General features: G+C 36.9%; 1 protein-coding gene across 1 annotated transcript; it reads right to left on the bottom strand.

The window, feature by feature from the left end:
• Nucleotides 1–2,240: 2,240 nt before the first annotated feature.
• Nucleotides 2,241–21,035, bottom strand: PPP1CB (protein phosphatase 1 catalytic subunit beta). Its single transcript, XM_006094332.3, has 8 exons — nucleotides 21,000–21,035; nucleotides 18,790–18,921; nucleotides 16,658–16,888; nucleotides 11,765–11,869; nucleotides 9,959–10,030; nucleotides 8,815–8,966; nucleotides 6,092–6,226; nucleotides 2,241–4,047 (listed from the first exon to the last, which is right to left on the bottom strand). The coding sequence occupies exons 1-8, from the start codon at nucleotides 21,028–21,030 to the stop codon at nucleotides 3,943–3,945; spliced, it is 963 nt and encodes a 320-aa protein (XP_006094394.2). The 5' UTR covers nucleotides 21,031–21,035; the 3' UTR covers nucleotides 2,241–3,942.
• Between the last annotated feature and the right edge of the window lie 6,256 nt (nucleotides 21,036–27,291).

Below are 27,291 nucleotides of genomic sequence, written 5' to 3'. Positions count from 1 at the left end.
GAGAACTCCCGCCCGTCCGGAGCGAGACCTGCGCGGGCCAATCAGCGCCCAGAGACCGCCTTCGGGGGCGGGGCCGGCTCGAGGGTGCGCGCGCCGCGCCCCCGCCCCTGGTCGCTGCTGCCGGCGGACCTTCTGCGGTTAAGCTCGGGACCAAGCCAAACGCCACGACTCTCCCAGGGGTCCTCAGGCCCCGGGTTTAAGTCGAGCCTTCCTCTCGGGCACTCACCCAAGTGAGGCTTTATCAACAGCCATTCGTCTTCCTCGGCGAGATGGAGAGGCCCTGCTATGTTAAAGTAGTTTTATGGACAGACCCCTCCAGCGTTCTCAACCTGTGGGTCGCGACCCCTTTGGCGATCGAACGACCCTTTCACAGGGGTCGCCTAAGACCATCCTGCGTATCAGATACTTACATGACGATTCATAACAGTAGCAACATTACAGTTATGAAGTAGCAACGAAAATAATTTTATGGTTGGGTCACAACATGAGGAACTGTGTTTAAAGGGCCAGAAGGTTGAGAACCACTTAAACTAAACGAGTAGGAGGTGAATACCTGGGCTCGGAGAGGAGGGCTGATGCTGTCCTTTGTTAAGTCTGTTCTCAGCTGTAAATTCTTCTACAGGAGCCTTTTCTTTTTGGCCTCATCTTAGCCCTTGGTCAGGTGCCTAGGAGGTAGTCGGTGCTTACTGTTTGTTGACGGAATACAGCAGCACTCAGCACAGCTTTTTGCTGTTTTCTGTGTCTTCCCTTCCCCTAACGGTAACGGCTCCCACCCCACCCCACCCCACCCCACCCCACGGCTCCTGGTGGCTGAGTTTTCCCCGCTGATGACACTCTGGAGGCGGAGCACCGCGTTGAACTGGAAATGGCTACCCTGTATCTAAATGGCACTCGTTGAGTAGACATTATGAAGAGCAGTGATAAAACTTTAGGTGCGGCTCATATGGGTTAATCTGCCTTATTTAACTATTGTTGATGTTATAAGGCATCTGCCACTTCAAACCCCGTTAACCGATGTGAGCTCTTCAGGGAAATCTCCGAGCAAAAGGGAGACGGCCCTGCCCGGTGGGCGCTGCCCTGATGTCGGGGAGACCCACAGAGGAGTGGACTGGGTCAGGGAGCAAGAGCAGAGGAAGCCTGACACCTTCCTTCCCTAAACCCGTTTTCAGCATAAATATGTGAAAAAGCAATGTGAGCCCTGGGCCGGACGGCTCCGTGGGCCGAGCATCCTCCCACGTGCCGAGAAGTCTGGGTTCGGTTGGGGGGGGGGGGCACGCCTGGATGCCGCGTGATCCCCAGGAGGGGGTGCAGGAGGCAGCTGATCACCATCTCTGTCTCCCTCTCTCTAGAAACATTTAAAACAACCAGAGAGGAAGGACACTATAAATTAGTGACACTAGAATTACAGGTTATTTTCCTCCTAAGAAATGACGTTTTATTTATTTCAAGTAGCAGTGTTACTTAGTAAAAATCTGTAATAACCAAATTATGTATATGATGTTAAAGTGATTTTAAGGCTGCTTGAATAATATTTAAACAGGATAAGTTTCCACTCTTTAAAATTTAGTGACCGCTATTAATTTGCTTAGTGACTATTTTTCCATAATCAGAATTGACCTGGAAAATTATTACAAAACTCCAGTAAGGAGGATCTAAATTAGCTATTTTGATTAATACTGACATTAATAAAAGACTGCCGTTTCCTGCCAAAGGCTTATTTTCTAGACCCACTTCACTATGACAGTACTAAGAGTGCATCTAAAATTCTATTAGAAATTGCTCAACGTACACTCCAGTGAGGTAGATATTTGAATCACATTAGATAAAAGCTTGTGTGACCTAATCTAATACATCATATGCAGTACATGAACACCTTCTGAGCAGGACCAATTCAATGTATGTCAAAGACCATGAAATCTTATTTGAATAAAATATATCTCTACTAGAGGCCCGTTGCACGAAGAGATTCGTGCAATAGGCCTTCCCGTCCCGTCTGCCGGCACTGGTTTTCCTCCGGCACCCGGGACCCAGGCCTTTGCTCCGGCCAGAGCCTTCAGTCTCCGCTCCGCCACTTCGCCCCTACGTATGCAAATTAACTGCCATCTTTGTTGGGTTAATTTGCATACTCTCCTGATTGGCTGGTGAGCGTAGCAGAGGGATGGTTAATTTACATGTTTGTCTATTATTAGGTAAGATGTCTCATTGTAAAGGGAAAAAGGGAATAAAATAACCAGTCAGGCTTTATATCAGTTAGACAATTTTACTAAATGAGAAAACTACATTTAAAATGTGCTTTAAAACAAAATGGAATTAGAAAAAAAGACATATGCATTTGAAAGAACGTTGCACTGAGCTGAAAATCAAATCTCTTGCAGTAATACAATACACCAATTCATAAAACGTAAGTTAACAGAATTCTCAATTTAACATTTTTAAAGACAATATTAAGGTCAAGAATTTCACATCTACGGTAGCACACATAAAAGGGCATTATAAATATGATGTCCATCCCTATGAACTTACAAATTTGACAATGCTCAATAAAAGCTTTTAGAATCACATCAAAAGTATCGCACCCAAAAATCACAAATCTGTGTCCTCTAAGTTCTCCTTATAAAATCTTTATGTTCACTTTTCTAGTCTTGCCATTTGTTAATGCTAACCCTTAAAAAGACAAAGAGAGAAGAGGAAAAGAAATGCTGCAAAAAACCCTTGATCATGTACAGAAATTATTGCTACTATAGTTCACTACAAAGCATGTCTATACAATATCATATGGACTTTGATCATGAAAAATCAGAATAAAAATCTTTAGTGACATAAGCCTTACAATCGTATACAACATTCACATGGCATTAATAGACTGTTAAGCACCCAATACCCATAGATGACAGAATGTCCCACTGACCAGCATTCATTTAAATATGTCCTTCGTACAGAGAAAGGGAGAGAGAGTGTCAGCTTTCCAAGGCTTGTCAAAAAAGGATTCCCATGTTTTATGGATCTAAACACAAAAAAACGACAACAAAAACCCAAAAAACAAAATCGATGCAGGTGAGAGTGTTTCCAGAAAGTTAAGCATGCCAAAAGGTGTTTCGTGCAAATTAAAACCTAAAACAAAGGTACCACATAATCACATTACCAACTAGGTGGGTAATACTATGAACTTTATCTTAAAGTTAAATGAAATGCTACTGCACAATACAGCATCAATCAGTTAAAAATTAGAGTGCACAAATCCATATCTGTGGCAATTTCTGTATGAAGCAAAATATTCACTATCAGCTGTAAAGTTTGCCCAAACTGTTGATTAAATCACTGGATTGGACAGTTTGCATACTTTTAAAATATCAACCTCTAAAATTCCTTTTCACAGCAACGAAGCATAAGTTTTCTTAGTAAGATTAAACAGGAACATAAGTAAATAAGCAAGAGAAAATAGTTGGTGAATGTCTTTAGAGCTCGTCCCACATTTCATTTTTAAAAATGTTTAGGGGAAAAAATTTAAAATATTTGCCATTATTCTAGCAAAAACAAACAAACAAAACAAAACAAGCCCAAAATGATTAAACAACCAAGCAACACTAAAATCACATTACACAGATGGATCATCATGCTTTCATCTGATTTAACGATCACATCTAGTTTAATTGGGATGCTTTTCAACTTTAAAAACTGTGATAAGTGAAGATGTAACTTTAATGGGTAATTTTGAATTTGGTTTTAACTTTGTTGAATATTATAACAGAGTATACTTATTACAATACAGTGTAGCACATCTTTCTATTAGAAAAAAATTTAAGATCCTTTACCCGTCTCCTTAAGTTAAAGGTGTGACATCATAAAGGGTGTCAAATGGCTGGATGGTTTTACAGTGCACACTTATATATTATGAAGTATGTCCTTAACAAATCTGATGGTTTCTTTCCACAGTTCCTTTCTTCACCTTTTCTTCGGTGGATTAGCTGTTCGTGGTGGAGTGACCGGACGTCCTGAATTCAGTCCACCATACTGGTACTTAGCTTTCTTTTCAGATGGTTTCAATATCTTAAAGTAAACAATTTATTAACAATGTTATTCTTTCAAGTGCAATAAGTTTAAGAAAGTTACTGTTACAACAGTGGGTATTTTTTCTTCTTCTTCAATAAATGGCAGAAATTGTAAAGTGCAATAAAAATGTAGAAAAAACAGCAAATTTCCACAAATATTTCTCACATTTTAAAGAGTTTGCAAACATCTGAATAGTGCAATTATGTCATTCCATCGATAATTTACTAACAAAAGCATGCGTATACGAAACCTATCAACTACCATTCCTTGGATTTAAGCAAAAAAATTTTTTCAAATTGGTTTATCTCTGTGGTGAGGAAAATACTCTGGCTTTAAGAGTCAAAAAGACCTAGGTTCTCACCATAATTCTGCCACTATTTAGAGGGTAACTAGCCACAAACTCTTCACACCTTAATTTTTTTATGTGTAAACAGATCTTTTCATTTAAAAAACAGCTTTGAGGAGGCATCTTGCTCCCCAGCATATGCCATCAGTTTGGCTCAAATAAACTCATAAAAATTCTAAAAATAAAACATCCTAAAACAAACCAGCTTTGTTTCTGTATACAGTAGGTCCTCGGGTTACGTCGGAGATTCCGTTCAAACGGCGCGACATAAAGCGATTTTCGCCGTAAGTCGGAACCCACCTACATAAAGCACCTACGTCACTCACATGGAGCCCATACACAGCAGTAATGAAGTGAAACAGTAGAACAAATTTTTGACCTTTACTTGTGGTAAATACAGTAAATAATAAAAAACATGAAGCACATATGTACATGGGAGATGGCAACGTCACCACGAAACGACCTACGTCAACCCGAGGACTGCCTGTATTACATATCATAAAGTTCACCCATTTAAAATATACAAGTCAATGCTTTTTAGTATATGTATTTATAGAGTTGTAGAGCAACGGCTATAATCTAATTTTGTCACCCCAAAAGAAACCTTGTTCCCATCCCTTTTTCACTCCCCTACTCCTCCTCCCCCCTTTAACTCTAAGCAACCACTAATTGACTTTCTCTATTGATTTGTCGTTTCTGGCTCTTTCATATAAATGGAACCTGACAATATGTGGTATTTTGTGACTGGCTTCTTTGTTTTTAAGATTTATGTATGTTACAGCATATATCAGTATTTCATTACCTTTAATTATCAAACAATACGCCATTTTGTTTATTCACTCTTTAGCTGATTGACATTTGGGTCATTTTCAACCTTTTGGCTACTATAAATAGTGTTCCTATGCATATGCATATGCATATATTGAGTACCTATTTTTAATTCTTTTGGGTGTATACCTAGGATTAGAATTGCTGGGTCATACAGAAACTTCATGTTTATTGCACCATTTTACATTTTCACTATCAATGTACATTTTTACTATAGCTGTATGAAAGTTCCAATTTCTCTACATCCTCACCAATACTTGTTACTGTCTTATCAAAGTTGTTTTGGTCTATGAACAAGAATGATTTTAAGTAGCACATTAAAGTTCATCACTTTTAAAATATAAATGTTTCTGTATTTATAAATGGGTACTTTAAGATTATCTGGAAAGCTTTTTCTTAGGTAAATATTCTATGTTATTTCCATCTGAGTTTATAAACTCCCAGCCTTTAAAACCCTCAATACTAAGGACCCTGCACTCGCCTGTGCCTTTCCCTTCCCTCAGCTTCCCCGCCCCAGGCACATTACCTTTGCCTTTCTCTCTCCTAAGCTCAATGGGCCCTTCTTTGGCTTCTATTGTTTCCTGAGCCTATCTAGCCCAGCTGGCTCACCTCTACTACCTCTGTAACTTTCTAATTAAACTTTCTCTTCAAAATTTTTTGGGAAAAAAAGGACTAATATAACTTAGGTTCCCTAAAAAAACAGAAATCGCTACTGAGCCTATGCTGAGATTCACTTTTTAATAAAACCGATTTTCTACACTGGCTCAAGAAAAGTACACCAGTCTAAAAGAACATTTCTTCTGACAATATTTTTATTAATTATATTTCCAGTTGTTATAAATTAGTTGTTATAAATTTATATTATACCTGAAATGAACACATCAAAGTTTCATCCACACTCATCATTCCACCAGCATTATCAAATTCACCACAGTAATTTGGGGCTGAAAATAGGGTCACCAATTGTCGTTTAGCAAAAAATTCATATCCATCTTCCACCACCTGTCAAAGAAAATGTCAAAGAAAAAAACATGTAATTCTCAACCATCTAAACTCACTGAGATTAATGTAACAAAGACCTAAAAGAAAGTAAATCCTGTTTGTTTTGAAAGCTTGATTTTTATTCTTAAACTGCCTTAGAATATTTAAATTAGTTTGCTTTTTCTATAATGGTAAAGATTTAGCTTACATGAAATCATAATAAATTTATGGCTATTAAGAAGTTTAGAAATCATGCCATTTCCAGGGCTCTCCATATGCTAATATGTAGTGTCTGCAGAGAGCTGAGACCCTAAGCACTTCTTAGATGATGGCATTATAATCCAACTATAGAATCCTTAATTCAGTGAACAATAACCAGACAAGGAAAAACAGATCATCACAAGGTTTTTCTTGCTCCACTTTTAAATTTTATGTTAGTATTATGTAGCTATACATAATGCTCTAAATTAAACTTAATTTACACAGATCATACTCCTAAAAAATTAGCTTGTTATAGGTTAAAATTTTCATAATTAAATTTTCTTTAATAACATGATTTTTAGAATTTGTCAATTTCTGAGCGAATTAATTTGTTTCTCAGCTCTACAATTTGAGAGGTAGGTAATGATACCTAAACACTTAATATTTATTTATATTGGGCAAGAATACTGTTTGAAGTCTTTTAGGTACCCTTAATTAAGTAACACTTATCCTACAATACTTGCTAAGATAAGAAAGCACCTCCAAAATAATATATGTTTTAAAATAATTTCTTAGTATCAGGTACATGCTCATGATGCAATTATGGTAGAATTTAGGTATTAACCTTTTCTGTTAAGACCCTGGCTACCTTTTCTACTACAGGCTCAGCAAGGTACTTGGCACTCAGTACATCCTTTTAGTTCTTAGTTTCCTTGTTCACTTGTTCATTCAATCACATATTTACTGAAAGAACAGGTTTGTTCCTACAGAAAATATTTGGAGTTTGTGTTATTCCTCATCACAAGTCTCTTAATATTAGAGATAATATGTGTTGTGCCCTCTTATCTAATGGAAGGCTTAAATGAGAAGCCAGTCACCTGTGTTTATCATGTAGAATCACAAAGAGGTAGAAGTAGTCATGTGTCATGGGTGTAAAGCCCTAAAGAAAAGGGAGGTATTGTGGGACAGCATAAACTTAATAAATTTTGCTTTAACAAAAAATAACAAGGAATCTTTAAAAAACATTATATTTACAAATTTCAAATACTTTTAGTACTTTCAAAAAAGTAGTTCAAAAAGGTTTTTCTGGCCCTAACTGGTTTGGCTCAGTGGATACATCGGCCTGCAGGGTCGGCCTGAAGGGTCCTGGGTTCGATTCCAGTCAAGGGCACATGCCCGGGTTGCGGGCTTGATCCCCAGTAGGGGGTGTGCAGGAGGCAGCCGATCGATGATTCTCTCTCATCATTGATGTTTCTATCTCTCTTTCCCCTCTCCCTTCCTCTCTGAAGTCAATAAAAATATATCAAAAAAATAAAATAAAAAATGCTTCTGAATGTATTTCATATTAGTTATGTTTTAGAAAACATGAAGCTTTGTTATATTGTTATATATTGTTAAAATAAGCTTTTAATTAATTCCTTTATTCAACAAATACTAAAAGCATGGTGTAATATGTAAGTTTATAAGGCAGTGAATATTGAAAGATCAACAAGTCACAATCCCCTCCTTAAATAGTGTACAATTTAGTGGTAAAGGACATAAAAAAAGTAAACAAACAAATAAATAAACCTAAATTGTATATTCATTTTATAATGAAAATTCAAATATGTACAAAAGTAAAGTTAGTAATTCCCATTTACTAACCACTGATTTAATAATTATCAGCATTTTGCTACATTTTTTTCATTTAGCCCTCCTTTTTTCCTGTGTTTTATTTTTTAAAAAAATGTATTTTGATTGATTTCAGAGAGGAAGGAAGTGGGAAAGACAGAAACATCAATGATGAGAGAGAATCATTGATCAGCTGCCTTCTGCACGCCTCACATTGGAGATCGAGCCCGCAACCCGGGCATGTGCCCTGACCAGAATTGAACTGTGATTGCCTGGTTCATAGGTCGATGCTCAACCACGGAGCCACACTGGCCAGGCTCTGCTGATGTGTTTTAAAGCAACATTTCTGATATGGACATCCTTCTTATATAACAATGACATATCATCACAGCTAAAGCAATTAACAACTATTACTGGATTTCTAATACCCCGTCTGTAATCAAATTTCCTCAACTTTCTCAAAAATGTCTTTTTACAGCATAGTTGGCTCTTATCAAAAGCCCCACAATTCATTTGGTTATTATCTATAATATGTAGATATCGTATTAAAATGGGATCAAATCTTTCTAGAAAGTTTCAGACAAACACTGAAAAATTTATTAGAATTGCAGAATAACTGCAAAAATATATTATTTTGAAACATTTCCTCTTAAAGTGTGAGAAAGGGTTAACAAATCATTAGACTGTTAATTGTGAATACAAGGTACAGGCTTCCCCTCTCAGTCTCCTCAAAAATAAAAGTAGACTTGTGTGAAGTTAATAAATATTAAAATATACAAAAGTTTTATATTTCATACCTGATGAGCTCGACAAATCAAGTCTAAATCATGACGATTTAGAAATTTACTGACTACATCAGCTCCAAAAGTGAAGGAAACACCACGATCATTTTCTCCCCAGCCTTGCACATCCTTATCTGGGTCAGACCATAGCAAATCACAGAGCAAACCTTTAAAGAATAAAAACAGCAATGAATAAAGCAAAACAAAGTTTATAAAGTATACCTTCATCACCTTTCTTCTCCTGTCCCTTTACCTTATACCCTTTAATAAACAGTAACAATTTCTTGCCCCTGGTATCCCAGTTTATAAAACAGCCATTCTTTATTAAAGCCCCTTACAAATATCATCATCCCTGGTTTCTTAAGGTAGTACTTTCCACCTTTTCCACCTAGAGGATATATTTGTATGGCTCACTCTAAGAATACACACAATATATGGAAAAGGCTGTTCATCTTTTGTATGTGGTTTCTCCATATTGATAACCAAGTAACACACAGCATTTCCTGAATCGTTCATCCTTTCCTTACAGAGCTACCTACACGGTCTATTTCTGGGTGCCACAGTCTACTCCACTGATCAATTTTACTTATCCCTGAGCCAACAACACACTAGAGCTTTTAAATAAATCTATATTTGGTAGGGTTCTATTACTTATTACATAAACCAATTCTGCTTCCACTAAATATAATTCAAATATGCCAATCCTATATAATAAAAGCCTAATATGCTAAGTGTCCAGTTGTCTGTTCAACCAATCAAAGCATAATATGCTAATGATATGCTAAGGCCGCTCAACCGCTCGCTATGCCATGTACTGACCACCAGGGGGCAGACGCTCTGACCAGTAGGTTAGCTTGCTGCTGGGGTCCAGCCAATCGGGAGTGAGTGAGACTGGCCAGACACACCCTGGAGCCCCCCTGCAGTCCCTCCCTGGCTGGCCAACCTCCCGCATCTCCCTAGCCCCTATCATGCACTGGTGGGATCCCTCGGCCTGGCCAGCGCCCTCTCACAATCCAGGACCCCTCAGGGGATGTCGGAGAGCCAGTTTCAGCCTGATCCCCGCAAGCCAGGCCGAGGGACCCCACTGGTGCACGAATTTGTGCACCGGGCCCTCTAGTATTTTACTTAAAATGATTAAGCAAATGTCTCTATACATAACCTGTATCAGGAACATCAGTGGGTCTCATAATTCTCCGAATCTGCTCCATAGATTGCAGGTCTGGTGACAGTCCTATAAATAAAAACATGAGTCAATAGTACTGACGTCTAAAATAATTTCACCCAAACAAAAAAATATTTAATTAAATAGATTCACTATGTGAAATTAAAGACATTTAAAGTGTTCCTTTTAATATTTTGTTATTAAATAGAATCCCATTTTGATACAACAGAACATTATAATTAGCTTCTCCACTTTCTCGACCAGGGCATGAAGTTACCTTTCATTTCAAAAAATTTCCCAAGGAAAGAAATCCTACCACTCTTCTTTCTTTACAACCATTCTCTGTCCTTCATAGGAACATACTCAATTCCAATCTTTCCAACCATTTTGCCACTTATCACCTACTCTTAAACATACCTCTAAGTTAATGTGCCCCACTCTGTCCCATTAGACCTTCCTATAATCCACTCCAACATGCTCATTATCTTCACAAAAGCATAATTGTTGAACAGAATGATAAACATGAAAATACTTTGTAATCTTTCAAGTAGTACATAGGTAACAGCCAGTATTTTTCTTTGGTAGACAATCTAAGCATCATCACAAAGAATGAACCTAAATATTCATACTCCATACTGCTTGCTACACTTCTATTCTTAGCTATGCTAATGTGCAAGAGCTACAATTTCTTAAATGTTTAGTATCTATTGTAAAATGTTTCAATGAATACAGTGAATTATGTACCATTAGAGATTAACTACTTATTTTCTCAGGCCTAGAAAAGTGCATCTATCTTTTTAGCATTGTCTTAATTAATTTTTACCACATATTGATAGAAAACTAATTTTCTTACAGTTTTTCATTAAATTACTTCCCTGTATAAAAACCCAATATGGCTATCAAACCATTCAATAAACTCCTTTGCTCAGTATTCAAATCTCTATAATCTGATCCCATCCATCATTCCCCAACATGTACTTGACATTCTAGACAGGCCAGTCCTCACTCATTTCTTGAACTAAACATAAAGATTGTCTTATGTTTCCACCTCTCCAAAATCTGTCTCCATAAACTTTTACCCAACAATTCTCTCCTTTTCCTGACTTCTCATAATTACTGTCTTTATAAGTACTTTGACATAATTAAATTTCTTTCATTACTCAATATCTGTTTTGAAAGTATACATTTTATCAATAGATTTTTAAATTCCTCAAGATAGCCAACTCATATATTGGTGCCATATCTATATATATCTCTTTCTATATATCTATATCTATATATTTTCATGGCATGTAGCCAAATGCTAGAAATATATTAGTTTTTCAAATAAACTTTCAAAAATCAAGCTTATTTAAACAAGTCATACAGAATAACATTCTACCAAAAATTATTTTTAGGACTAAAGCAGACATATTACATAAAGCCTAGAACTCGTGGCATATGGGAATATTAAATTATGTTTGGATTCTGATAAAAGGCATTAATAAAGGCAGGAAAACAACGATCCTCTTATTTTTACAGATAGTAGGGGCATCTTCCTGTTACAAATGAGGCAAAAGGAAAATATTTTTAAAAACAAAACTATGGTTATCCTCCTATGTGAAATTCTTTAAAGATAAATACTAACTTTTTATTTTCATTATGTATAAATATCATAAATTTCTAGGTAATAGAAGAGATTTTAGCCATATTTAAACAGTTTTAATCACTTGAGTTTTCACAAAAGCACTGCTTAAATATTATAGGTCTTTTCTAAATAATAGAAGAATAAGAAAAACCCATTAGGTAAATTTAGTAGTCTACCTCCATGACAACAGAAGATCTTCTCATCCACAATGGCGGCTATAGGCAGACAGTTGAAACAATCAGTGAAGGTCTTCCACAACTTAATATTAAACCTTCGTTTGCCTACAAAAAGACCAAGGGAGTAGAATGAATACATTTACAACTGTTCTCATTTGTTATCTCACAGCCACAGGATTATGAATGATTTCAATTTTCTTTGATTATCTAGCACTGTTTTTTTCTATAATGAACAAGTGCTACTTTTATATCTTAAAAATGGTAATACATTTAAAAAACATTTACACACCTTCAGTAAAGTTACAAAGACTTCAAAGATTGTCTTAGGTGTTCTATGAAACAAATACATCGAACACTTGACTTCTAAGATCACTGTAACATAGCAACTTTCAAAGAGTCTAATAGACTATTAGTTTATTTTTTCCATTCAATATGTATACTAGTTACATATCTAGCCAAATAAATAAGCAGAAGCAAAAGGGGTGCCTCTGGACATTGTCCATTTTAACTCTAATGCACTGAGCAACACAGCATAAATTTATTACCAAGAAAGGAGAATTTCCAAGTGCTTAACTGGTATTCACTTTTGAATGAATTACAACTTGGCACTATAGCAAGTATAAACAGAGACAGAGGCCAAAATTTTCCTTTAGTCTAGCATAAAAAGCTACAACAAAGACAATCTTCAGTGTATGTTCACCTTTTTAGTGTTACTCAATTTTTCTGAATTTGGCAATAAGTTGCAATAACCCAGGGAAGGGATGAAAGACTCAAGCACTAATTTCCTATGCTTTTTTGCCTTAACCTGTCTCTCAATGGTAAGTCTAACTCAAAGCACTGCTTGTAAGCTGTTCTCACATACATTATTTCATTTGATATAATTTCTATCCTGAGGATATTCAAGCCTGTATTTTATCTTTTAAGAATATACCTTTATTTCTGATGTAGCTTTAGAAAAGTGGTTATAGTCTAATATACTACAACCCACTTTCTGTCTGCTAGTCTGATTAAACAATTGAAACCATATATTACACCTCAGAAATAAAAATCTATAATAATAAAAGTGTAATATGCTAATTAGACCGGACCTCCTTCAGGACAAAGTTAGGGCTGCCAGGGAACCCCGGGTCCCAGGTGCCTGCGGCAGCCAGAGGGAAGCCGGTGCTGGTAGCCAGGGGAAGGAAGGCCTAATCTTGCATGAATTTCTTGCATTGGGCCTCTAGTACAATGCAAGATTAGAATGTAAGCTCCATGAAAATAGTGATTAGAATACCTTACAATATCATCCTTGATAATACAACAGTACAAAAGGACCAGTCTTAAAAGAAAGAAAAAAGGAGATATTGCCCAACAAAACTATTATTAGTAAAACCACTTTGGCAATCATTGTAACACTAGAGGCCCAGTGCACGGATTTGTGCACAGGTGGGGTCCCTTGGCCTGGCCTGCGGGGATGGGGCTGAAACCAGCTCTCCGACATCCCCTGAGGGATCCCGGATTGCGAGAGGGCGGTTCTCGGGTGACGCAACCCGGAATCCAGCTCCCTCCTCTCTGATTCCGGTGCATCACCTGAGAACTGCAGCTGCCAAGTTACCACAGCTCAGCAGCTCGTGTTGAGGTCTGCCCCCGATGGTTAGTGCACATCATAGCTACTGGTCAAACGTCGGCCAGTTGCTTAAGCTTTTATATATATAGATTATCTAGTGAAGTTAAAGATATGCCTATACTTGGCCTGGCAATTCCACTACCAGGTGTTCATCTTAAGAAATGGTACTTGATGCTGCTGCCAAATCCTGAAACATTTTTGAGGGTCATAGTGATTTGGCAGTGAAATCAGTTGCTTTTTGGCTTTTTCCACTGAGGATTCAACCTTCTCTCATTTGCTAAGTAGTCATTCCAAGTTTTACTTTCTGTTTTTCTTTTACTTGCAAGCTTATGCATTAAAATTCCCTTTCCTATTGTTTTAGAAGAGTTACAGAAAGAGTTAAAGTAGGTGTGTGTTTAATCAACAGTTTTTATTTGGAAGTTCCATACTTTTTTCATTATATATCAAGCTCTTACACACTGTTCTCAATGACTAACCTTTCTCCCTATTGTACATCTGTCATTTCTTCTACTGGAGTCTAAACCATCCAATTTTGATGTTGAAAGATTGAAATATTTATCACAAGATGGTTAATAATCAAGAGGGAATTGGAATAATACTTTTTAAGGGTAATTTTTTAAGTTTTCTTTTTTCTTATGTCTTAATAATATACTTGTTAGCTGAATGGTCCTTTTGACCATTCAGTGGCTTGTGAAGAAAGAGAGTTAATACACCATTTAATACCCTGTTCATGCTTGATATACCTGCCAATTTTGGGAAGACAAATAAGGGTATAGATGATTGAATGAATAGCTGGTAAACTCTATATATTTGAGGCCAGTTTTCAACTGGTTAGGTACTTGGGATTTAGAATTTAGGTGAATTAGTTATGAACAATCCTTACAGTTTTTTATCATTCCTCAAAGGCCCAAAGTATTGATTATAGCAACTATATCTCTAGGGCATCTCCACACTATGGATTAGGGAAGGGGAGCATGTTCAGATCCAAGCTATCTTTAGAAATGCAGCACAGCAAGAGGCTGACTGACTGGAATTCTAATATTGTAGCAATTCCAAATTGCCAGATTCTTAAAGGAGTTAACTGAGAAAACTTGACAAGCCAACAAATTCACATCAGTATTTACTCTGATGATGCGTAAAAGGTAGTAAAGTTATATTAGAGACTAGAGCAGGGGTGGGCAAACTTTTTGACTCGAGGGCCACAATGGGTTCTTAAACTGGACCGGAGGGCCGGAACAAAAGCATGGATGGAGTGTTTGTGTGAACTAATATAAATTCAAAGTAAACATCATTACATAAAAGGGTACGGTCTTTTTTTTTTTTAGTTTTATTCATTTCAAACGGGCCGGATCCAGCCCGCGGGCCGTAGTTTGCCCACGGCTGGACTAGAGACTCAGTGAACAAAATTTGTGCACGGGTAGGGTCCCTAGGCCTGGCCGGCCGGCAATCAGGGTCAATTGGGGCCTTCCGGCTGCTGGCTGGGGCCTTCCTTCGTTCCGCGCTGCCCCCTGGTGGTCAGCGCACATCATAGGGAGCAATCAAACTCCCAAGGGGACACTTTGCATATTAGCCTTTTGTGTGTGTAGCAGACTAGATCGCATCTGAGCCTTTTAAACATAATTTATATTTTAGAAAAAGGAAAAAATACATATTCGTGGTTGAAGTTCATAACATATAATTTGGGATGTATATTTTAAATTCAAACAGCGAGTTCTAATTTTTAAATGTATTCTTTTGTATTTGGTATTACCTTGTTGCAGAAGACCAAAGAAATACCAAGCACGCTTCCTAGAGAAAGGGAGGGACCCCGTTTATTAACACTAGTGGACTCCGGGAATAATTTCCAAATCAGAGTGAAGAAACACGCAGAGTGCTTCACTTTTTATAACCTTCTGAGGTCTTTGTCTTGCAGATATGGTTCCGCCCCCTTTCGTGGGCTTACCAGAAGGCCCCCAGGTGTTGGGGATCCCCAGGCCATATCCGATGATCTGTCCTGGGGCCAGCGATAACAACCTCTCCCCTCCCCCCCATAACATATAATTAAGTAAATGTTGAATTAGTTTATATCCCTACCAGTAATGGCTGAGAGTACCTTTTTCTGTATCTTGGTCAACACCAGGAATCAAGTCTTTGTCAAGTTGATAGGTGAAAAACAATATCAATTTAATTTGTTTATTTAATAGTTAGATAGACTGAAGATTTTTTTCTATATTTTTTCCCACTTGTATTTCTTCTTTTGTGACATGCCTATTCATATGTTTTGATTTTTTAAATTAATTTGTAAAAGCTTTTTGTATTTAAGGATACTAACCTTTTGTCTACAACACATTACCCAGGTTTTTTTCCCCTAGTTTATTTTTTACTTAAGGAATCTTTTCAGTGATTGTTTAAAAGTTTTACATTATGTACTGTCTGATCTTACAACTGAGATCATCTGTCTTGTGCACTGCTGCATTCCCAGTGTATAGAATAGTGCCAGACATATAACACTTCCTTAAGCCTTTGTCAAATAATAGTATGAACTAAAGAGATAGGAGTTTAAATAGGACTCTACCATATTTAAGGATACAGAAAAAAAGCAAAAATAGATTCTAATAGAGAACTCAGCACTGAAAAACAATAAATTTAATTTGAAAATTATTGTAATTGGTTCTAAATTGTAATTAACCAAATATATGTTTACTTTGAAATGCTAGAAAAAAACAAAAGACCAATTCAAATGTAATGGGATAGTTCAGTAACGACACTTGGAAGCAGTACTGCACAACAGCAGTGATTTCTTACTGCCAAAAAAGTACAACAAAATAAGGAAAGAATATTCAGTATCTTTATCTCTCTAGTTTATAGGTATAGACTAACATCCTAAAAGAAACTTGAACTTTTAAAATAATTTCAGTGTCTCAATATTTCTTTGACAAAGAGCCAGTAAGATTTTGTCATATCACAAGAATGCTGAGAGCTAAAACCTTAATGGACACTAGAAAACCAGAAGCTACTGTCTGTAGTAACCTCTATTCCATTTGGATATTTTACTATGTAAGCTAATTACAAAAGGTCCTTTAAGCCAAACAAGCTGCAGTCAACCTGAAAGAGATCCCAAGGAACCAACTTAATTAGTAACATTTCCCAGTTTCAGGTTCCTCTTCCATGAAAGGCTCTCTTCTTGGGCTTATGCTTAAATGTATCATATTTTTTAAAAAAACTCTAAATTGAAAGAACTTTTTTAAAGTAGAAAATTATTAGGGACTTTTTCCATTAATAAAAAATAGGTTTTTATTTTTACTTACATTCATCATAGAATCCATAAATACGATTGATACTAGCACACTCATGGTTTCCTCTCAAGAGAAAGAAGTTCTCTGGATATTTGATTTTATAAGCCAATAGCAAACAAATGGTTTCCAAAGACTGCTTTCCTCTGTCCACATAATCTCCTAAGAAAAGATAGTTGGCTTCTGGTGGAAAGCCTCCATATTCAAATAATCGCAGTAAATCTGTATACTGTCCATGAATATCTCCTAAAAAGAGAAAAGGTCAGCTTTAGAATATTCGGTTACTGTTGTACAATCACCTTCTATGAAATGATTCCTCATGTTTACTCCCTTGTGTAATCCTCTCCCCTTGAATGTGAGCTGTAGTGTCTTGCTTCAAATAAAGAGGATATAGCAAAGTAAGAGGGGCTGTCACATCTGAGATTGTTACAAAAGATTGTGACTTCCATCTTGCTTGTACTCTCTTGCTTTCTCTCACTCTTGATGAAGCCAGCTGCCTTCTGGGAAAGCACACATGGCAAAGAACTGAAGGAGGCCTTTGGCCACCTGCTTATTGAGAACAGAGGCCCTCAATCCATTAGCACATAAGGAACTGAATCCTTTCCCAGTTGAACCTCGAAATGACCACAACCCCACATGACACCTTGACTAGTCTTGTGAGAGCCCTAGAACCAGAGGGCCCGGGTAGGCTGGGTCCAAAATCCCGACTCACAAAAACTGTGAGGTGATAAATTAATGTTGTTTTAAGCAATAAGGTTTTGGGGTGATTTGTTATACAACAATAGAGAACTAATACAGTTAATCTTATTATCTGGTAGTTTAACTTAGGTCCTATTGTTATACCAAATAGCAAGACAAATAGCGAGAACTTAGAAATAGTAGATCACTAAGAAATATGCAAAATAAATTCTTTTTAAAATCCTCACCCAAGAATACATTTTTCATTGATTCTAGAGAGAGAGAGGAAGGGAGAGGGAGAAAGGAGAGAGAAACACTGATTGGTTGCCTCCCATATGCACCCCAAATGGCGATGGAACCCCCAACGCTTCAGTGCATGGGACAACACTCCAACTAATTGAGCCAGACTGGCCAGGGCCAGATAAATTTCTGCATATAGCAAATAATCTTTGATTGAGCAAAAACTTATGGTTAAGTTCATAAACACCATGTCTTAATCACTAATAGCCACTACCAAGAAAAACTGCATTACTAAACCAAAAGCCAGCACAATACATTATTTATACCACTTCCTGCTGTTAGATGAACTATGTAAAAATGTTATTACTCCACTTAAGGTCTTAAGTTTTTGCTTTCGGCCAAAAGCCATTATAAGACTTAAAAGAACAAACTGTAAAGTTACATAATTTTCAAAATAAGTCAAAATGATCACAACAAAGCTAGAATACCATGAACATTGCCATATTGACACTAATTCTGTACCTGTTTTTTTTTTTTTAACTTGTGCACCAACATGCCTATTTCACCACTTCTTTAACATTAATCAGTTTTGGTATTTTTTTCAATCTGATTATCATTCAGGATTTGATTTTGAATTGCATTTCCCTGACTACTAGTGAGATTGAGGATCTTACATTTATTGGCCATCTGAATTTCTTCTAAGATCTGACTCTTTTTATTTTTTTGATGTATAGCTTATTCTTATTTATCTGTAAGAAATCTTTTATATAGTGTGAACAGTGATCTTTTTATCTGTTGTATATGTAGCTAATATTTTGTCTGTAACTTGTCATTTCATGAAAGTTTCAATTTTTTAAAAAAATATATATTTTTTTTGACTTCAGAGAAGAAGGGAGAGAGAGAGAAACGTCAGTGATGAGAGAGAATTGTGGATTGGTTGCCTCCTGCACTCAGGTCCCCACTGGGGACCAAGCCCACAACCCGAGCACATGCCCCTGACCGGAATCGAACCTGGGACCCTTCGGTCTGCAGGCCAACACTCTATCTACTGAGCCAAACCAGCCAGCGCAAAAGTTTCAATTTTTATAGAATTTTATAAAAGAAAACCTATTAGTCTTCTCTTTTATACAAAAACTTTAAAATGCTTTCCCTAGATCATCTTCAATGTAAATATGGGAGAAAGACTGAGATTCAAAAGAGATTGTTTCCAGCTTTACCCATTTACTTACCACAAATTTTCAGCGGTGCTTCCAATTCCAAAAGAATAGGCTGACTGAGAAAGATCTCCCGAGACTTGATACATAAGCCCCGAACTTCTGCTTCAGTCATCTGCACAATCTTTCCTGGACGACATCCTCGTACTGATAAACAATGAATAAATGGTCAGTTTTCTAAAATTTATCCACAAAATAATATTTTGACAGGCAGCAAACTATCAGAAAACCTGTTATGTCCTATGACTAACAGTAAGATTATTCTATGATCTTTTGCTTCTATCTCCATTCTTGTTAGTTCTTGATGCTCCGGCAAGTTGCTACCATGGAAATGCAGCCCTCTTTGCTCTGCAATGGCTAACTTGAGGCCTCACAGCCCTAAAATGTTTCCGGGACAGCACCTGTTGAGTGTCTGGCCTATTCTCTCAGCAAAGTCTTGCATTTAATAATAAAATGCCAAAATAGCATCATTAAGAAGCTGTGGCTATGAAGAAAGGAAGATTAGGAAAAGCAGCTGTCAGGTGATTTAGCTTCACACACTTCTTGGAATATTATCAGCAGTCCCAAGAATTTTATCAACTATCACTTCTATTTTCCGATCAAAACAAAACAGATTTTCAAAGTTGCCAGATATTTAATAAATTTCAATGCATTATTATGTTTATAATAGGGCATTATATTAAAAATTCTATAAGCTAGTTAGATGAAGAAAAACACTTTTTTCACATGAATGAGAAAATAAAATTCATTAATAATATGGTTTCCAGTAACTTCTGAGATGGAGTGGGGAGAAATGGTGCATGGGAGTTCCTTATTTGCCCTAATGTATTGAGCTTGTAATAATTTCATTACCTTCTTCACTCACTTTCTCTTTAACCTCTAAATATACTGCTAGCTCCCATTCAATCTTAACTGAGAAGACATTTAAATAAGGAAAGCATAGGTTATGTCTTTATATACCCCTACTATTCTCCATTTACAATTAAGTCCACACATTTTTAAAAAATATTTTTATTGTCTTCAGAGAGGAAGGGAGAGGGAGAGAAAGCTAGAAACATCAACAATAAGAGAGAATTATTGATCGGTTGCCTCCTGCACATCCCACACTGGGATCGAGCCCACAGCACAGGCATGTGCTCTGATCGGGACTTAAACCATGACCTCCTGGTTCATAGGTTTATGCTCAACCACTGACCCATGCCAGCCAGACTAAATTTTATCTTTCAATAACCACCTGCTACTTTCTCCAGCAAGTTCTTATCAACACCTACCTTCTCTAAAATAGAAAGGATGCCAAGAAAAAAAGAACTAATTCTACTATTTATCATGTCTGCCCCATCTTTAACATTTTAATTCCAATGGGTTCTACCCTACTTCCACACCCAATAAAGATTCACTCAAGGATACATACGAATCAACAGCAAAGTGCATTTAAATCCAGGTTTCCTATATTGCCTAAATTTTTCTGTATGATAAATGTCAATTAATTTCAATATACATGGTGTAGCAAAAGCAGTTTACATTTACTTGTGTGGAAAATAATACAATAATTAATAAGTAATAATATAAGATAACCTATAACCAAGATTACTCTATCCAGCAAAGTTATCATTCAGAATCAAAGGACATATAGAGCTTCCCAGGCAAGAGAAAGCTAAAAGGAGTTCACCACCACCAAACCAATATTATATGAAATGTTATAGGGCCTTCTTTAAGGGGGGGGGGGGGGGAGGTAAAGTATGAACAATAAAATGGCAATAAATACATATCTAAAAAACAAAATAAGCAGAATAAAAATAATACAAGAATAAACTCTGGTTTGTGTACTCACAACTATAAAGCTACTTTTGCCCCAGCCTGTATTTTGCACATAAGTCTACCTTTAGCCAAAAAAGAAAAAATGCATAATTTTTACAATTGGCTAAAATGTGGAATTTTAGTTTTAAGTGAAAGAATTAGGCAGTTGCCATAATTTCAATGCACTTGAAGTCTGTCTGATAGGAAAAATTAATGTAGTTTCAGAGCCCACAGGTGGCCTTCAGGAGCCCTGTATAATAAACACAAATGTATATAAGATTGTATATGTACATGAACATATATATTTTTCTGACAAGACCCCTGGCTTTCATGAATTTTCAAAGGGGTCTATGAATCATCTTAAAAAATCATTCCAAATACACTGATAAGCTGATAATGATAAAAGGGTAAAGAAGGAAAGTAACTACCCTGGCCAGTGTGACTCAGTTGGTTGAGCATCTGCACATGTGCAGAAAGGTTGCGGGTTTGATTCCCAGTCACAGCACATACCCAGGTTTCAGGTTCAATCCCCGGTGTGGATATGCACAGGAAGCAACCAATCGCTGTTTCTCTTTCTCTCACATCGATGTAACACACATAGGTGAGGGCTAGACAATTCAGGAGTACAGGAAGGAGTGCCCTAGCCCTAAGGTTCCCAAAGTGACTCCTTTTTCATTGTGTTGACATCTGCACCATGTAAAAGCAATGGTTGTTAAAACTGCTGGTACCCAGCACAAACCAAATCAGTGCTAACTGTACTATTGTAGTCACTAGTGTGTTTACTGCCATGCACTTTTAGTAAACATAAAAAAGCCCAGCTTCACTTAAGAATGCCCTTAATGAGGCAGTAAAAACAATTTTATTACATCTCCACCACTGAGTATACATCTTTTTCATATTCAGTATGATGAAAGGGGAAGTACCCATAAAGCATTTCTGCTGCATACCAAAGTACAATAGCTGTCTCCAAGAAAAGCACTCATTTAACTATCTTAGTTTGAAGCTGATCTAGCCACTCCCCTCCAACCCCCACAGAACATCTTTTTACTAGAAAGCACAACTGACACACTATGGTTATTCACATTTAGATATTTAACAGATAATGACAAACTATGGTTATTCACACTTAGATATTTAACAGATACTCTTGAAAACAAAGTGTGTATGTCATTACAAGGAAAACAACTGACAGCATTTTTGCTAATGTTACATTTCAAGCTTTCAAGTGAAAATTAAAATTTGGGAAACCTTTTATCTAGCACCACGAACCTGATGGCTTCTCCATACTTAAGGACTCTTCTAATATCTTGTTATAATATTAACAAGTGTGATTTTTTGATATCATAGAAGGTGTGAGTACATTTGAACATCTACATAATTCAGTTTAACCAGTATTCTCCAAATGACCAATGCATATTACAAAGTCATGTGTAAGACCCATTTAAAGTACAAGATAGATCAATGAATAAACTGTTAAGAAATTACCACTTGTATATTTTTGGTATATGTTAAGGAATGCCCACAATATTTAATAGATGTCCTTAAACTTATTATGAAAAGTAACTTTGATTTCTCTAAATCTTGAACATAGGGGGTAGGATTAGGGGGAAAGTAAAAATAGTGTTAGACAAGCCAAGAAAATGTCTTGGTCAACCTGTAATTGACAGGTTGGGAACTCGGGGATATTCTGATGAACATTCTAGGGATAGAATTCCTTTATAGTGAAAAAAAAAAAACTGTGCCAAAACCTCCAAATTATACAGTGTCAGCACAAATGAAGAGCCAACAACAATGTTCCCACTAGATTATGCACACAGTATAAATACCTCTCCTTGTCCTTGCACAAATGTGGGTAAATTTGGGAAGGGAGAGTCCCGAGGCCAGTGATTTTCAGGAAGGTTATGTATACCCTCAGAAATCACTGTTACACATGTGAACAGTGCAGAGACAGGATAAGGACAATTGTCACTGCCCTTTAACTACTTTTTCTACTATATAACAAGTACCCACTTATACCAGAAACTGAACTTACCCTTCAACTAGGAAAGGACTAGCTACTAATTATTTCTACTTCTTTATCTTCAGAATCAGTGTGTGCACTTTTAGTCTTCTACCCTTAATTGTGGAATAAAGACTTTATTTCCATTTAAGCATTTTCATTTTATCCAACAGATAGAAAGTCTCTGTTGTATGGCATATTTCAGAGACTGAAGTATAAAAAAAAATACTTTTCACCTATTAATAACCAAGACTTCAAAGGTAATCAATTCAGTCTGGGGGAATATGGAAGGTGTACCAGAAGGAAGAATTATGACATTTATCTCTTTCTCCTATCTCCTCTGATCCTCCATTTTTCCAGGAAGAATAAGCTGTGAAATAGCTATTTACAGCAGGTAGAGGAGCAGTGATTACTGCCTGAGGTTATAAAAATTTGTATCCACACAAAAACAGAAGAAGATTCCACCACATCACTGCTAAGCTTCCTGACATTTACAAACCATTTCTCTTAGCATCCCTATACCCTAATCCCAAGACTTCCAGGATAACCTTTGTTTCAGAAACACTTAATGACATTTTGTTATTATTTCTAAATATCTTGACATTCTTATACACCTACATTATTTTACTTCTGTTAGAGTTGTTTAAGAATGCCTGTTATTGGGATGGATACCCTGTTAAACAATGAATGTGGAGAATAAGATACGAGAGAAAAAAGCCTATCAGATACAACTTACTAATCCTAAATCTTAATATAACCTGTCTTTAGACTCAAATGTAAATTGATGTCTAAATCCTAATCTTGGATTTAGAAATTTACCAGAAAAGCTCCAGCTCTCCTTAAATAACAAAACGAAACACTTCTGGGCTATTCAAACTGTCAAACTTTCCCTCACCTACTGGAAGTAACTAATGGGAAAACAAACACTCCAAATTTCTGAATCAGTTAAAACCTGTACCACCCTTTATGCCTCCTCTAGCTTCTCATCCAAGGAGCAAGAGAAGAAAGTATCCCTCAGATGATCCCCCGTGCTCCCCAACCTACTCTTTTCTAACAGACTTGGCTTTGGATCTATACACACTTTCTCTGCAGAAGCTGAGGCTGCCACGAGCAACTTAACACTTCCTTCAAACTGCCTAACCTTTAGACTACTGGGTCGTAATTAAACAATTTACTCAGAAAAAAAAGGCTTTAAACCAGTGATTCTCAACCTTCCTAATGCCGCGACCCTTTAATACAGTTCCTTCCTCATGTTGTGATGACCCCCAACCATAAAATTATTTTCGTTGCTACTTCATAACTGTAATTTTGCTACTGTTATGAATCGCAATGTAAATATCTGATATGCAGGATGTATTTTCATTGTTATAAATTGAACATAATTAAAGCATAGTGATTAATCACAAAAACAATATGTAATTATGTATGTGTTTTCCGATGGTCTTAGGCGACCCCTGTGAAAGGGTCGTTCGACCCCCAAAGGGTCACGACCCACAGGTTGAGAACCGCTGCTTTAAACAGTCTGGCAGATCCGAAAAAGGTTAAATATGGAGTTACCATATGATCCAGCAATTCCGCTCCTAGTTACATACTCAAGGGAACTGAAAACATGACCCCACAAAAACTTGTACACGAATATTCATGGCAGTATTATTCACAATAGCCAAAAAGGGAAAACAACTCAAGTGAGGAATGAATAGATACAATTAGTTATTTTATACAATGAAGTATTCATCCATAAAAGGAATGAAATTCTGTGCTACAACATGGGTAAACTTTTAAAACATTAAAAGAAGTCAATCACATATTATACACTTTCATTTATATCATTTATATCAAACATCCAGAATAGGCACAATCCCGACAAAATAGATTTAGCGGCTACCTAGTGTGGGGAGAGGAGGAAATGGGGTGAAGAAAAAAAGAAAGTGTTGGCTAATGGAAACAGGGTTGTGCCTGAGGGTGGAAACATTCTAAAGTTGGCTGTGCTGCCCTGCTGGTGATGCTCAGTGGTTGAGCATTGACTTATCAACCAGAGATCATGGTTCGATTCCTGGTCAGGGCACATGCCGGGGGTTGCAGGCTCCATCCCCAGTGTGGGGCCTGCAGGAGGCAGCCAATCAATGATTCTCCCTCACCATTGATGTTTCTCTCTCTCCCTCTCCCTTCCTCTCTGAAATCAATAAAAATATATTCAAAAATATAAATAAATAACAAATAAAGTTGGCTGTGCAACTCTGTGAACATAGTAAAAAAATCACTGAATTATACACTTCAAATAAGTGAACTGTATGGTATGTGAATTATAGCTGAGTAAAACTGTTCTTTAAAAAAGGGAGGGTTAATGTGGTTTCATTAATCTATTTTGCTGATTGGCAATTTAATATAATAAAAAAAGAAAAAAATCAAGAATATTGTGGAACTCCAACATTTTAAAAACAAGATCAAGTCCTGCTGATCCCCACCACCACCATGGAGAGAAATTGTGTCAAATGTTAACTTATATGTTCATGTAATACAAAAAACCCACGCCAAAACCTAAAAGTAGCTATTCTGCTAGATAGCATTTACAAAATACCATCCTGGGTGGCTCAGTCGGTTGGAGCGTCATCCTGAACACCAAAAGGTTTTGGGTTTGATTCCTAGCCAGGGCACATACCTAGGCTGTGGGTTCGATCCCTGGTCAAGGTGCATACAAGGGGCAACCGTTCATTTCTCTCTCTCTCCCTCCCCCCTCTTCCTCTCTCTCTCTGAAAATCTATAAAACATAAACTCGGATGAGGATTAAAGACAAACAAAAATACCATCACTTAAAAATCTGAGTTAAGTTCAACTATCATGTGACACCACTGAAAAACAAGGCAAACACAAAAATGTTTACTTGAAGATAAAAGTAATTGCTTAAGAAAATCCAAGTCTGTTTTGGATGTTTTTTAATGGGTCTAGATTTTGGAAGGGGAAAGGATAAGAGGAGCCTGGAGAATTTAAGAATCTCAGGGAGGCACTGTCAAACAAACTAAATATACTTTCCTGGATTAAGAAGCAAGTAATGAAATTCTTTACTGATGGGTGTGATGAACATGAACAGAGAGGCGGCTTAAAAAAACGCCCAAATCACTTGTTTATATTAGGAGTTTCTTGAGTGAAGAAACTGTTTTTCTTTGGATTCCTGGTGACTGGCACAAAGCAGGTCAATGTTTGGTAATTTAAAAAGGGGAAAATGTCTTGGACTAGAACTCTCACCAATTAAAGAAAAATGATCATCCAAAACCAAAACCAAACGTTTATGTAACTTGAACTCACAAAAATAAATGGAATCATTCACTCATTCCATTTTTCACACCATATCTTTTTTCCAATAACCTTGAATAAAAAACAATAAAAAAATAATCTTGAATAATCCACTAGTAAAGATTCTTAATTACCTATAATCATAAAAAGGTGCATTTGCCTTAAAAGGTTCCAGATCAAACATTTAAAAACATGTAAGTCTACTTTGTTTTATGCCTATAAAGCATATACATATGCAAGCATATGGAAATTAAAAGTGAAGTTGAGATACAAACATCAGATTTTAAAATTATTTAAATTTACAAGCTGAATTTAAAATACACAAAAACAGATGTGGGCCTAAATGAAACTTCCGCCCAAATTAACATATTAAACATTTTAAAGAGCTATATTTCTCTCTTAGAACAACACACGATTACAATATACAATTTCTCTCAAAGCAAACGTCTCACTCGGCAAGATGTTCACGTCCACAAAGTCTTAGGAGGTGAACACTAACTGCAGGCACCAGGGGGCCTCCCAGGAATAAGTTGGCAGTAAAAGGTAAATAAGAAAGAGTTCCCGGGAAAACTTTGCTGCTCATTCGGTCTTAGATGGCTGGAAGCTTTCACATCTGGAGCAAATAATACTGTCGTTTGTTACACCACCAGTACACAGAACCGATGAGGTACCGACAATGGTTTAAAAGAAAAGAAAGGAACTAGCGCCCCCCTTCCCCCCAAAAATCATCACACAACCTCCGATGATTTTCCAAATGTAAGTATATTGCTTCACTGTATCAAACAATTACCTTCAGGTAATCAGAAAGCAAATAACAATCCTTCGGCGGTTTCTGGCAGAAAGAACTCTTTTTTTTTAAGGCTTATTTTCTCTCTCTATATATATATTCATTCATGAAGCAATTAGTGATGACGCAAATTTCATGGGAGAGGGATTCACTGGGAGGAGCCCGCGACGAGCTGTGAATGACATTCTGGCCTCTCCGCCTCTTCACTTTCCTTCGACCCCCACCCCAACGTGAAACTATTCAACCAAAACGGAAGGGTCCGAAACTTCAAAAGCTGTAAATACCTCGTAACACAGGAGAGGCCGTACAATAGACCCTTCCTAAGTTTGTGCAGAAACCAAACCCTCAAACCCGCAAGCTAACACCTTCAGCAAACGTGTCTGCATATTCCATTTTTCTTGCGAGCATCTTTAACTCGCTCAAACACCTCTTTACTATTTTTTTAAAGCAAAATAATAAATGGGAGAGATTCAGCTCCCGTTGTTACTCTCTCCTTAAAGAGTCCTTCCTATAGTATAGCATCATATAAAAATGCAGAACAGGTCAAACCATCGTTCTCCTGAAGGTTTTATAAAATTTACTCCGGAACTAGAATCCGAGGCAGCCAAGGCAAAGCACAAAAAGAGCCCAGAAATGCACGTTC

Source organism: Myotis lucifugus, unplaced genomic scaffold, assembly GCF_000147115.1.
Source record: "Myotis lucifugus unplaced genomic scaffold, Myoluc2.0 scaffold_134, whole genome shotgun sequence".
Classification (NCBI taxonomy): Eukaryota; Metazoa; Chordata; class Mammalia; order Chiroptera; family Vespertilionidae; genus Myotis; species Myotis lucifugus.
The sequence above is the reverse complement of the archived record's forward strand: the minus strand, read 5'-3'. Positions and strand labels throughout refer to the sequence as shown.

Coding starts and splice junctions, on each gene's coding strand:
- PPP1CB (XM_006094332.3), bottom strand. CDS start 21,030: ATGCTCAACCAACTGAGTCACACTGGCCAGG. Junction 10,031..11,764: donor GATCTTCTGTTGTCATGGAG/GTAGACTACTAA, acceptor TTTTATTTATAG/GACTGTCACCAGACCTGCAA. Junction 6,227..8,814: donor TGATTTGTCGAGCTCATCAG/GTATGAAATATA, acceptor TTTCTTTGACAG/GTGGTGGAAGATGGATATGA.